The following is a 14,836-nucleotide window of genomic DNA, read 5'->3' on the forward strand; positions in this document are numbered from 1 at the left end:
AACCCATTTTGTTCTTTTCCACAGGGACAATGCGGTTCAAATTGGGCATTTAGTGCTACTGGGTCCTTAGAAGGGCAGCACTTTAAAAAATCAGGAAGACTAGTACCATTGAGTGAACAGCAACTTGTAGACTGCTCCGTTTCATATGGTAACCATGGATGCCAGGGTGGCTTGATGACTAACGCGTTTAAATACATCAAAGATGCTGGTGGAATGGAAAGAGAATCAGATTATCCATACAATGCTGAAGTAAGTAGTCATGGTATGATGTGATTTCCACCACAACAACAATGCATCACAGTCATGATTTAACAAAACATACTATATACACCTGGTTCCTGATGCATGCACGCACGCTCCCATGTACACAAACATACGAAGCAAAATCGCTTGGGCTCTTTACAAGTAGGTTTTAGATGGTATTAACTCGTATTTGTCACTAGAGAGAACCGATCACAGGACACAGTGGAAGAATATTACACTTAAGATTATACAGGATTTTGAAATTTTGTGTAGGCAAATTGGCTGCACGTAGCCACCTAAAATATTTTGTTTTTCAAAAAATAAACATGGTAGGCCTAAAAATCATACTTCATCTTAAAGTTGACACACTAATAATTATTATTGTAATACTTTTAACGCCACAGCCACAGCTCATACACAAATGTACTTTGTAAGTGTTTCAATTTGTGTTCAATTTCTTGAGCATGAGGTTTTTTGGGAAAGAGGCCAGGAAAATATGGGGAGAGGGTCCGATTTCATTGCGATTTCGGATATGTGTTACAAACAAACCAATAAAATAATTTACCTATTTATTCTTTCGATAGGTCGTCCTGATTTGAAACACTAAGCTTACATTTTCACAGAAATCAATGAAAATGATAGGGTAAATGTCGTCTTTTTTGCAACGACAATATTAATGTAGTGTGCCACTATATATATCGACACAATTATTCCCTACATTATTTCTTTGAAGTATCAGCTAACACATGCATATCAAAATTTTATGAATCAGCTAAGGGAAACATTAAAAATAATTTATTTTATCTCAGCATATCAGGCCAATTAAAATGGAGTTTTGAGATATGCACAGATTTAGGTTCAAGTACTCACATTTTCTGCTATTTCACTGCAAAAACAAGTGTTTATATTTAAACACCATATTGTATTTATCAGAGCAACACTTAATAAACACATAATTCATGTTAATGGTATTAGTGTTTGTAATATAACACCAAGTGTTAATTTATGAACATTAGTGTTAGAACCATTAACATTAGTGTTAGACCATTAACATGAATTATGTGTTTATTAAGTGTTGCTCTGATAAACACAATATGGTGTTTAAATATAAACACTTGTTTTTGCAGTGTTCACAGTATCAATTCACAATCCCATAATATTCCAGGTGCAGTGCTTCTGTATTACTACTGATAATCCTTACTGCATGGGAAGTATCAACTGATTTTCACAAAACTTGCATAAATTGACACATTTCTGCCAAAACTTCCACACTATCGATATCATGTTCAAATCATGTGCAAAGTTGTTTACAATGGTAGTTAGTGTTGCCAGGACCAAGGTGATAGTACTTATTTTAAAGATTTTGTCTAGTATAGTGCTGGTTGAATACTCATGCTCCACTGTGCTCATGCTTCAGTGATTTTAGAAATCAAATGAAAGTGATAGGGTTGCCAGTTAATGCACTGGCAACACATGAAAAAATAATCACTATTCGCTGGAATAGTGTGATGTCATAATACAGCCTGTATGCCTACTTTGGTTCAAGGACATGTTCCCAGTCATGCATGGTTCCTATTGACTTTGTGTTGATCAAAAGAAGTTTACATCCACCTAAATGGCATTATCTCAAAAACTAGACAGTTTTAAGAGCTAAAAATTTGTCCAGTTATAGTAATTAGTAAAATAAATCATAATATCCTGCTTACATGTCTTAAAAATGTGAAGTTTTGTCAGAAATTATCATATTCTTTTTACCAACTGGTTGGTTTCCAAAAATCCAATTGGTCATACTGTGTAAACATGGTACACAGGGGACTGTCCTTGAGAGGTGCTTGAACCAAAACACCTCAAATTGTATGCATGGCTGTCTTTATCCAAGGTGATGATGTAATGACTATTCCAGCGAATAAGGGCACATCACTAAATAAATGTCCCATTGAAATACATGTGAAAATACAAGAAAGTAACCAGGTGCAATAATTATGAGTCCTGGGGAGGGTAGAATGGGGAGGGGGAGGGAAACAGTTTTTGGCAAACATTTACAGTGCATCTTTATAAGGCTTGGGAAACACTATCCTACAGAAACATTCAAATCTGCAATGAATTTCCTGCTTGCATCATAATATCTAGGCCATTTAAAGTTTGCATATTGGCCAATTTAGGCTGGCCGAGAGCAGGGGAGGGAGACGCGAAATGTTGGCATACCTTTTAAAATCTAACCCACGGGCCCCCATGTATATTTGGGATTCCCCCTTCCAAAGAAAATGATAGCCCCTCACACCTTCTCTTTCTTCCATGAGTTACACCAAATGCGGAAGGATTTAGTGTAGTGTCCCCTTAAAACAAGAACTTTCTTTAAAAAAGAATTAGTGCTGTGGGATATCTAGAACAAATAACAATAATTAAAAAAATACTTTGTTGATACAATTTTTTTCAATCTACATCTCTGAGATGTTTATACATATACTTCATAAATAAAAAATAAAAAACAAAAGACAAGTTGAGTGGAATATTCACCCTACGTAACCTTAAGGGATCTAGAATGAGCGTTTATGGCGTTTCGACAGTATTTTTTGTGGGACATGAGAGCACCTCAGACGTATCGAATTGCATTCTGAATACGAAGCATGTCTTTCTGATATCAAATAATTTACATTTTTTGATATTCACGATATAATACAAATTTTATGACAAATTATTAAAATTTGATATTTTTTGATATATAACAGTCCTCGAAATAAATTGTATAAATCTAATGATATATTCTTAAAGTGTATGTAGCTGGGAGGAAAAAAAGCCGACGATCAATAGAAAATTTTGACCTTTTATATTGAAGATATGGATTTTTTCCCAAAAGACCTATTTTTTTTGTTGGTGTTTTGGGAAAAAATCCATATCTTCAATACGAAAGGTCAAAATTTTCAATTGATCATCGGCTTTTCATCCCACCTACATACACTTTAAGTATAAATCATCAGATTTATAAAGTTTACTTCAAGTACTGTTAAATATCAAAAATATAAATTGTTAATGATTTGCCTTAAAAATGTGTGTTACATTGCGAATTTCAAAAATCAAAATTATTTGATATCAGAAGGACATTCTTCGTATTCAGAATGCAATTCGATATGTCTGATGTGCTCTAATGTCCCACAATAAATACTGTCCAAACGTTCATACCCCATCCCTTAAATTAAACCAATGTCAGGTTGTGTTCGTTGTAGAAATACTTTAGGGGTACAGGTAAAAAAAGTACCCCCCTAATGAAGTTTATTCAAAAACGGGTTTTCTATTATATGCTAAATGTATGTATTTGAAGCAGAATTTATTTCAGCGAATTGTAACAGCTCTTTTCTTGCAATGGTCCAGATATTGATGTCGCAGCGCACATTTAAACGAGCGTGTAAGTTGCAGCAAAATCATATTGCCTTGTGTTCAGATTCGAGATTCGTATGAAGGAAATCCAGTTTTACAACAATACCGTAAAAATCGATAATAAACACATGTGCATATTTACGAGTATTATGTTAACTTTTTAAATTTTCTTCTCTAAATTTGTTCTAGCAACTCGTTATATAGGCACATATGCTTATTAACGATTGTTTATGGTTGTATGGCCTTTATTGATTTTTTTTTATCATTATACTGTTTTAACTAGAATGGTAATTGCAAGTATGATAAAAACAAAGTGGTAGCCAAAGTTACAGGATATGTGGAGATCAGAAGTGGATCTGAAGATGAACTGCAAAACGCAATCGCCACTGTGGGACCAATATCAGTTGCCATAGATGCCAGCCATTTTTCATTCCAGTTCTATCATAGTGGTAAGTAGTCTAAAAACAGTGTTGCCAGACATTCTCGTGCCCAGGGTTTACTTTAACGCACAAAACACGCGTATTTACGCGTTCAGGCGCGTTCAGGCACTTTTCTGACTCCTTCAAATCCATAGTCCCAAAGTCCAATGCGAAAATCTTGAAAACGTACGGTTTCTGATATTGCAAGATTTGAATAGAGAAACACCCGATATTGTGCATTTATTCTCGGCTTTTGGCATTTAGGACCTACTCCCGATATGTAGGGCCCATCACATTTTGTCAGCATCGATCCATGTATGCAGTTTTAGTGATTGCGAGTCTCTAAAATTGTATAGTGTCAGTTTGAAATCTTGCAAATTGGGTTCGGGTCCTTTTTTCTTTTTAAATGATGCACCAAATATGTCTTCAATTGGACTTTAATTTTGCAAAATTTTCCCTCTCAGGGGGAACATCCCCCTCAGACACGCCCATGCGTATAGTGGATAAACAAGTGACCATTTTCGCTTTTGCTTTCGAAATTTGCCAATTTAGGCCCTATGTTTAACACAATTTATAGGTCTAATGGGGAACACGTGACAACGAAAGGCTTTATGGACCGTCATTTCACAATTTTCGGCTTTTCAACTCGTCGCTGTTTTGACATACTGGCGTATGACGATTTTTGGGCAAAATGAATTATATAAACTTTCAAAATCTGTGAAAGAAACTCTATATTCTCAAAGTTTTGAGACCTAAATGTAATTAGTTAATGAGATATGGCACTAATTAGTGTGATACGACATTATGTAAACCCCCCGAAAACGTCATTCTGTATTTTGACATACAGTCGTATCAATGATACGTCGGCATAGGCCACCGTGTAACTGTAGTTGTCTATTATTTTGACATACTGTCGTATCACAATGTCGTATCATTATTAATACATTTCAGGTTTTCAAATTGTGCATATTTTGGCATACTGTCGTATGAGTTTGCAGATTAATTACTACTAATTAGTGAATGAATAAACAGTTTGTATTATGTTGAGAACAAAGACAGATATATTATTGATTATATTCTTTGATAATAATAAACATATTTTACTTTGGTGCTCTCCAGTGGGTCTTCAAAAATTGGAAAACTTTAAATGCGATTTTCTCAAAACTGCATTTTTCGTCATACGCCAGTATGTCAAAACAGCGACAAACTGTTCAAACTTAAATTTTACACAGTAATAGTGCCCAAAATGGTCCACCAAATCGCTTCAATTAGGTCTTCATTTTGCAAAATTTTTCAAGTTCTAAGGGGGGGGGGAACATCACCCTGCGTAGTTGATAAACAAATGGCCACTTTCACTTTTGCTTTCAACAGCTTGCCGTCCACGAAAGACTCCATGGACTGTTCATTTCACAAATGTTCGGCTTTTTTTGACTAAATTTTTACATATTAAATTTAATAGTGCCAAAATGATCCACTAAATTGTTTCAATTAAGTCTCCATTTTGCAAAAGTTTCTTACTTCTCAGGGGGCATTTTTGAATATTATTTTTTTCTTTTAAAACTGCCCCACCCCTTCTGACCACCCCCCCGGATATACGCCTATGGCTCCAAAAAAGCACATATTGTTAAAAATGTCTTCAAAAATAATATTATAAAAATAAAGACCCCTTGGGCAATGTTTGTGACTCCTTCAGAGGAAAAATTCACAATTGAAAAAGTAAAAAAAAAAAATTGAAAATACCCCTTCAGCAAAATGCTTAAAGAAAACCCTGCTCGTGCCATTTATAAAGTAGTCTAAGAACCGGTATAGTGAGTACTATCGCCTGCCGGAGATGTCAGCCATTCATTATCTACCAAAAAACGTTTCAAAACGTAAAAAGGGGCCAAAGTTTAAAAATCTTTCCTGTGTGGCTTTTCACCCTTTTTAAACTTGGTCCCATTCAGTATAGTAGTAATTTCTACTATTAGGTTTAAGACTGTTCAAAAGCATAGGTTATGTATTATCAAAATCATTTGAAGGTTTATGTTTTATTATATTGCGTGTTCATAGAGAGTAGTAGAGTATTATATATACTTAGCAAATTGACTGTCTGTCAACTTGCACATAGGCCCTACATCTGTACATGAGGCGCAGAATCGCACAAGACGATGAAGAATTTAACAAAGCGAGTATTTGCTACTTTTGCTTAAATCAAAATACATTATAACGTCTTTACGGAAAAACTTCAATCACGCACGAACATTAATTCTAATTCATTTACTCTACAAAATGAACAATGACAACTAAGAAAACAAACAAGTAGCCTAAAGATGACTTCATATGGGTCTTTAGAAACTTTCATACTTTAAACTTTGGCCCCTTTTTACGTTTTGAAACGTTTTTTGGTAGATATTAATTCTTTTTTTGAGGTAAAAGAATATTGCGCAGTAAGTGGGTTCTTTATAGCCATGCGAGGCGACCTAGTTGGATATCCATATTTCGCGGTTAATGGTTCTTTGTAGCCCTGCGGGGCAAACTAGTTGGATATCCATATTATATTTCGGGATGAGTGATTTGTTTTTTGAAGCTTCGAGGGACAAACTAGTTGGATATCCATATTTCGCGGTTTGTGGTTCTTTTTAGCCCTGCGGGGCAAACTAGTTCGATATCCTCATTTCGAGGTTAGTGGTTTTGACGACCACCCCAATCAGCTGCATGGGGTAAGAATTGTTTAAAAAATAATAGCTGAACCCAATAGTTCAGCGAGGGACTGGAAACGACATATTGATGACTATAATAGAGTGTATTCAATAAACCCAAGCAGAACGAGAGCTGCTAAGTAACCGTTATCCATAACCATAAACACATGCATGATCAGACAACGAGTGTTCAATTTCCTCATAGCTTCCCACGTTGTACACACGTCAGTCGAATTTGGCGGTGTTGGTTTGTTAGCCCTCAAGCTATAACATCGTTCACTTTTTGTTGAACTTTGTATGTGGGCCTCACTGTAATAACATAAAGATCAGTCTGAACAGTGTGATATCATTTCAAGAGGTCACTTCACATGATTAAGCTAAACAGCCTAATTCGGCCCTGATTTGGTAAAATGATCTAACTTGAAATTAAAATCGCTGTTTCGAGAAAAAGAGCTTTAAAGTTTGAACACTTGACGTTTTTCTTTTGAATAAAATAAATTATTAAACAGATCTAATGTCTTAGAAAATATATAAATCTCATTATTTGGTGCAGAAAAAATTAAGAGTCCCACGTAACATCGCATGGTAAAAAGTGAAAAGTAATTGAACAAAATGGTGTTGTTCAACGATGTTTTAATATAAAATTATACACTGACTTTCGTACAAAAGTACTTTATCAAAGTGAGCAAAAACAACCGCGACACTCCCATCACGCGCCACTACAACGAAATTCCCCATATTCCGTCTGATCTTAAAGTCACTGGCCTTCTCCAAACCTCAGGTTCAGATCACTAGCGTTGGTTGAAGGAACAACATTATAATCAATCAATCAATTTATTTCATCCATTCATATACATACTATATGCCATTACGGAACCCTTGCTGGCCCTGATAGCATCGGACTTAATGTCCAATTTTCTGCATTCAAACTTTAATTTCCTTTTGGTCACGCCCTGCCCATTTGGTAGATCTTCATTCTCTCCATTATAGCAGGTTTTTGTATTAATTTCTGTCTCTCTTTCTTTCTTTCTCTCTTTCTTTCTTTCTTTCTCCCTTCTTTCTTTCTCTCTTCTTTCTTACCTCCTTTCTTTCGTTTTTCTTTCTTTCTATCATAGGCCTACTTTCATTATTCCTTTCCTTTTTAGTTCTTTTTCTTTTCTTTATTTCTTTCTTCTCTTTTCATTTTCCTTCCTTGCTTTTTTCCTTTCTTTCATTCTTTCTTTCTTCCTTCCTTTCTTTCTTTCTCTTTCTTTCTTTCTTTCTTTCTTTCTCTCTTTCTTTCTTTCTTTCTTTCTTTCTTTCTTTTTTTCTTTCTTTCTTTCATAGGCCTACTTTCATTCTTTCCTTTCCTTTTTCCTTTCTTCATTTCTTTCTTCTCATTTCTTTTTCCTTCCTTTCTTTCTTTCCTCCTTTCTTTTTTCTTTTTTTCTATTTTGCTCACTTTGATAAAGTACTTTTGTACGAAACGTCAGTGTATAATTTTTATTAAAACATCGTTGAACAACACCACTTTGTTCAATTACTTTTCATTATTTGGTGGCATGATGTGATTTGAGGATGTCACCAATGAAAAGAGCGGCCTCACATTACCCATGATATGGATTTATCTCAAAATGTCCAAATTTCAAGTTATTGTCAATTCATTTTAAGCCAGTGGTAACCAGTATTTCAAAAAGGGTGTAGCTTTGAATTGATGTGATGGGATTCAATTTTATTCAATATCTATGCCAACCAACAGATCGTTCTACGGTTTCACGATTTAAATTACTATAGGCCTATGGCCCTAGATTGCCGAGAAGGATTGATGCAAACATCATGCATGTGAAATGTTCCAAAGGTTAATGAACGAGAATGAAAAGAACAGATTAACTTTATCATGTTTGTCTCCCTATGCATGAGTGCGTATATGGCCTTTACAATATTTCCTTATGTTCTTGTTAGGTATGGGGTATTATTAAAATAAAAAATAGTTATATTAAATGAAATCCTGGCATAAATAAATCGTCTTCATTGTGCTCTCTCTAAAGCAAGTAGAAATAGCTTGTACACTTTCAACATGGCAACACGTTTTGACGTATCTATAATTAGTAAAACGATGTAGCTCAGCGGCCAGCCAACAAAAAGAAAATGTCTATAGTAGGCCCTTAGCTGGCCCTATACGTGAAACAAGATTTTCTCTGAATTGGCCGTATTTTTACGTGTAAGAAAATCAATCGCATTATCGTGTTCACTCAAAAATTTAGACTGGGCACTTCTGGGTTGGGTATCTATAGATTCTATAGAATTTAAGTATGATATATTTTCGATGGTAAATATATTTCACTTTCAAAGTTTGTAGTTTTCATAATTGCAATTTCTGAATATGATATAAAAAGCGGTAATAAGTCTATAAATGTAAGAGTATCGGATCATTTTGAATGTTAATAAATGCGAAACGCCGTCGGTAGACACCAGCAACATATCAGGGATTGCCACGATTCTTGCAGTAGCTTTTATGAATAGAATACAATAGTGGATACAATAGCGGATACAATAGCGGAACAATAGAGCTCTCTTACGGGCAAATAAACCTCGTCGCGTTTTGCTAAATTTCACTTCTTCTTTTTCATGAACTAACCGTTATTTTTTAAACTTGTGGCAAAACATCTACCGATGTTTTTAATTCCAGTTGTGGTCTGTTGGGGACATTATTTCCATAATTATGGCCTAAATCCGGGCATAAAGGAAGATACACATCACAAATTTGCTGTCCCCGAATTTTGAGCCGAGGGGGTGGGGGTGTCCCCGGTCGGCACGGTTGTGATTCTGGTGGTAATGGTCTAAAAACAGTGCAGGTATTGCACGTTTGTTTGATGTGATAATTTATTCATTTTTCAAACAAAAATCATTTTACAATGTTCAATTCTAGACATGGACAATACCAACAGCTATCACACTAATAAACATACACTTTGAAGCTATTTTTAAGATAGATATTCGTTGCTATTTCAAATTATTAATCCTTTTCGGTTTTATTTTTAATTCTATAAATTGTACATTTGAGTACATATTTAGGCGCTATTTTACATATATTTTAAATTAAAATTAGCCAAATAATATGACTTATCCCTTACATTTTTCAGTATTCTTTCTGATGTTCTAATATCATTATACAAGTGTCTATCCCATGCAAAGATGCAAACAAGATTTACAATAAATACGCCATCATTGTTCAACTTTACTTAAAATGACAAAGTTTTACATTACATCAAACAACTGTGATTAATTACCATGCCAAAGATGCCAGCCATTCATTATTCCAGGTTTACCACATAATACTTAATACTTAAGTACATGACTAAGTGACTCTCTGTGAGGTGAGAATTTACGTTTCTTTCGATGCTGGATGTCCTATTATTTAAGATTGTTGACCTTTTTGTACATTTAGACTCATTTTTGGAACAGTTTCGTCCAATTTTTGCCCTTGAAATCCACCCTCCTTTGCCCCTAAAAATTCCTGCCTCAGGCACTGGTAAAGACCACTTACACTGTTCATTTTTGCACAAATATTTTGAAAGAATCGTTTGAGTGAACGCATGGTATGGTTTGATAAACGGTTTTGAGAAAAGATTTATTATCAATTAATTTTCACTGTAAAATTCAAAATGATTAAAAAAAAAAGATCGATATATGTGTTGCAGGCAATAAACATTTTCTTCAAGCATTTGGTTTCTCATTGTTATTTTTCACAGGTGTATATGATGAGCCCGTGTGCAGTACAACACAACTAGATCGCGGAGCCCTTGTTGTTGGCTATGGCACATACGAAACCAAAGATTACTGGCTAGTTAAAAATAGGTAAGTACGTATGACATTGTATGACATGGAAATTACCGTCTGCAGTCCTAGGAGCATGTTACAAACAGTGAGAGTGCTGTTTACGGGCTTGTACCGGGAAACGAGGTGAAAGACTACCCATACATTGAAACATATGTTGAATTCCCATCGATTTTTAATCGACTGGTTATAATCAAATATATGAGATATTGCCCAAAGGACCTCATTGAAACACACGTGAAACGCGTCTTTTCTTTGCGCGATGTTAGATCTTTTCGGCAACAAATTGAATATAAAAATACCACTAATCGATTGCAAATCAATAAAAAGTTAATATAATGTTTAAATGTACGGATAGTCTTCCGGGGCGTTGGCGTTTAAACAGCGCCAATACCAATTTCGACCCGTTCTGTACCCTGAAAGCAGACGCCTACTTTTTTTCAAAAAATGTGTTACCTTTTTTTAGATCCAAGTTCATGTACAGATTATAACAAAAAAAAGTACAATTTAGAAAATACTATTAGGTAAACATATCACTTTGATTGCATTGACCTTTACTTGGTCGTCAGGGTAATTTCATAATCTACCACATAAGCTTTGTTTCAATAAATTCGGTGGTCGACAAGCGATGTAAGATAGGCCTATGGCTAATTATGTAAAGCATAATAAAGGGTTCACAAAAAATAACCCCCCTTTAAAATTACAAAACATTTCTTTGCATAACTTGACATACATTTCGTTGATTTGAAAAATTTAAAAACCTGTAAATAAAGGAATCATTTTCCTACCCTCCCAAAGTTCTTTTTTAGAAAAATCTCTTCGGTTTGGCCAAAAATAATGACACTTTTCAAAAATGATGCTTTCAGATCCTATACATGTAGTGTACAAAAACATTCTCGATATCAATGTTTTGATTGATTTAATGGTGTTTTTGTTTTCTTTAATTTTTATGTATACGATAACCCAGTTATTCATGCAATCATTTTGCAGTATAAAACAATGATTTATTGACATGTACGGGGTATTTCTAGAAGGTTTTATTGAGCAGGTGTTTCAAAAATGGTAAAATCAATTTAGGAGTTACATAACATTTCTTGCATAACTTGACATTCATTTTATATATATAAAAATTTAAAAGCCTGTAAATAAAGGCATCTTTTTGCTACCCTACCAAAGTTAACGCTTCTCAAAATCCTTTTGATTTGGTAAAAAATAATCACATTTTTCAAAAATGATGCGTTAAAAAATCCTGCAGTTTTCAACATCCCATGCATGCAATGTACAAAACAATGCAATGTTATGATTGATTTAATTGGGTTTTTTCCTTCACCTTTCTGTCTCTGATCCCCTATAGTCACCCATGCAACCATCATGTTGTGCAAAATAATGATTCGTAGAAGCAGAGAAGATGTTAGAAGCTAATTTTGACATAAATGAGGATGTTGAAAAGTGCAACTTTTTCCTAAAAGCAGCATTTTTGGAAAATGTGATTATTTAAATTAAAAACAAAAAGATTTTTAGAAGAACGAACTTTGGGAGGGTAGAAAAACGATTACTTTATTCACAGGTTAAAAAAATTTTCAAATCAACGAAATGTATGTCAAGTTACGCAAAGAAATGTTTTGTAATTTTAGGGGGGAGTTATTTTTTGTGAACCCTTTAGTATAAAACAGCTTGGGCTACTTTCGTGTCTTTGTCTATCAAAATTGATTGAATTGAGTTGATTCATAATGAAACATCTGTTCGGTGCTCATGGGTAATTTTAAACAAAATTAATTGAAATAAATATCGTCAATTTTAATTAAAAGGTATGTGTAATGGTCAGGAACCTGGTTTGGATTCCAGAGTGAGTGTGCTTGTAACAGACACAGCCACCAGAAAAGGACCAGCTCAGATCGCGCGCCAAATAAGTTTGCAGTTCAGAAATTGTATCTTTTTTCTCAGCCTTGAAAAAACTTTTGATATCAAATTTGTCATCAACCTTCGAAGGAAAGTGTATAGAAAATTATTACATAAATTATTTTGCCTTAAACTCATCAGACTCTGATTAAATGGGGATGGAACTAGTGGTGACTTTTTAACTTGGCTGTGTTAATCTACACCCTCCCTCGAGTCCATGGAGAACGACTGGTAATGTAGATTATATAACATTAAATAAACCAGATACATGGACCCTCCCAATCTATAGACAATTTGCCTTCCATTTCCCAGCATTTTGTGGGAGTTCACTTTTACCGCTCCTGGGTGAGACGAGTTTTGTATCACGTCTGTGGTGTCACTGTCTTGCTGTTTGTGTAAGCGGCTACTTAACCTGACCAATCAATGTAAAGTCTGCAAAAAAAGTAACTCAGCTGTTATACATACGCCTATAGATTCACAACTAATAATTGTTTTCACAATATTTCAACATAATAAGACGGATAGTTTATTTACGCGCATTTTGATACCCCATTTGTCAATTTTGTTCAATATTGACAATACAGCAGTGTTTTGAAAGAAAAATACCCCAATTTAAAAGTTGCAGTTATTTGTATTGATTTGAAGTAAGCGCGAAAGATAATGGCGTGTTTACTTACAGTGCTGGCATTATAACCATTGATCGCTGTAAACTGCAACTTTTAAATTCGGGTAGTTTTCTGTAAAAGCACTACTGTGTTGTTAATATTGAACGACATTTGACGAATGGGGTATCAAAATGCGTGTAAATAAATCATTCTTCTCGCTATGTTGAAATATTGTGAAAACAATTATTAGTTCTGAATCTATAGGCGTATTTCTAACAGCTGAGTTACTTTTTGTGCAGACTTTAGATCTCAGCAAGCAAGGCGGTATTTGAAGTGGTATTCATTGATAGTCTATTGATCACATCCAACCCGCGCGCAAAATGACAATAGAACTGGGCCATGCGCTGCATGTTATAGGCCTACCATGTTTGAATTGACAATGGGGCGGGGCTATCATAATTGACGCCACAGTCACATTACATAGCTTGATAATTAGTTGGAAGGGACTTTTCTATTCAAAACGAAGCAGTCTCGGATTATGAGAGCTATTATAAAAAATAAACAAGTTGGTCTGTAGATTAATTGAGTTTTCGTCGACACACAGTGCCCTGGGAGCACTATAACTTTGTTGCTAGCAGTTAGGGCTTAGGGGTGTGGGTATTAAACCGGGGTAATCTGTGGAGTGAAGGGAAGGTGGTTTTAGCTCCAAGTATTTACCCGGAGATGGAACCAAGACTGTGGGGCAGTCTACACAATAACAACAAGTGTCAAGAATACGATGGTACCCGCAAACGTCGATTGTAATTAATGACTTTGATTGACACTTTTGATCCAAACACAAGGAATTGATCTCAAAATTTTCAGATGGTACTATCGCTGATGAAAAATTCCGAGGTAGGAATTATTCCCTGTATTTGGATCAAAAGTTTAAATCAAAATCATAAATTATACCAACACAGATGAACTTTAATGAACGTCAATTGCAATTGATTACGATGCGCAATAAAATTGAGCGGAGCATTCGAGGAGGTTATAATGATACAGTCGACTATAAACCAGTAATATCTTTTGTGTATGACTAGACCAGATCAGAGGAAGCCAAAGTAGTGACGAACAAGAATCAAATAATGAATGATATAATTGTACATTATAGTTTATATCATCAGTATTTATTTTTGTATCAATCACGAAGTCAAAAATCATGATCGTAGAATGGTATAACATTTAGTTTTCTTATCTTTTTCTTTATGCAGCTGGGGTGAAGGCTGGGGTTTAAACGGTTACATTAGGATGTCACGTAACAAGTCCAACCAATGTGGTATAGCCACAGTGGCCAGCTATCCATTGGTGTAAGAACAACAACCCATGCAGTATAGTTGCACAACCACATTTATCATAGAATGTTGTATGATCTGAAAAGGAATTAAAATGTACAGGCTGTTTTCGTTAATTTGTATGAGGACACCAATTCTGGTGTCAAATGACAATCCGCCGATGTCATCTGACACTCCAAGAGTATCCATTATAGTTTGAAATATTTATTTACGTTTCTCGTTGACATTTATGGGCTCAATTTTATTGATCCAATTTTATATTAATATAATTTAGATTATACATCCGCCCCTGCCTACTTTCACCTATATGCCTTGCAGAAGACACTAACACTGATACAAAATTGGATCGATTGAGCCCATATTTATTGGTCGAGTTTTAAAAATATTTTGTATCATTATTAAATAATTTGAATCATTATCATGTTTTGAATCCAATATTTTTACATACTTAGATTCATCAAAACATA

The 14,836-nt window shown here is 34.7% G+C and overlaps 1 protein-coding gene across 1 annotated transcript; it reads left to right on the top strand.

Moving 5' to 3' along the window:
- Window positions 1-86: 86 nt before the first annotated feature.
- On the top strand, window positions 87-14,793 carry LOC140146536 (digestive cysteine proteinase 3-like). The gene is made up of 4 exons (XM_072168415.1): window positions 87-249; window positions 3,902-4,067; window positions 10,447-10,552; window positions 14,289-14,793. The coding sequence occupies exons 1-4, from the start codon at window positions 175-177 to the stop codon at window positions 14,386-14,388; spliced, it is 447 nt and encodes a 148-aa protein (XP_072024516.1). The 5' UTR covers window positions 87-174; the 3' UTR covers window positions 14,389-14,793.
- The last annotated feature ends 43 nt before the right edge of the window (window positions 14,794-14,836 follow it).

Source organism: Amphiura filiformis, chromosome 2 (genome assembly GCF_039555335.1).
Source record: "Amphiura filiformis chromosome 2, Afil_fr2py, whole genome shotgun sequence".
In the NCBI taxonomy this organism is placed as follows: domain Eukaryota; kingdom Metazoa; phylum Echinodermata; class Ophiuroidea; order Amphilepidida; family Amphiuridae; genus Amphiura; species Amphiura filiformis.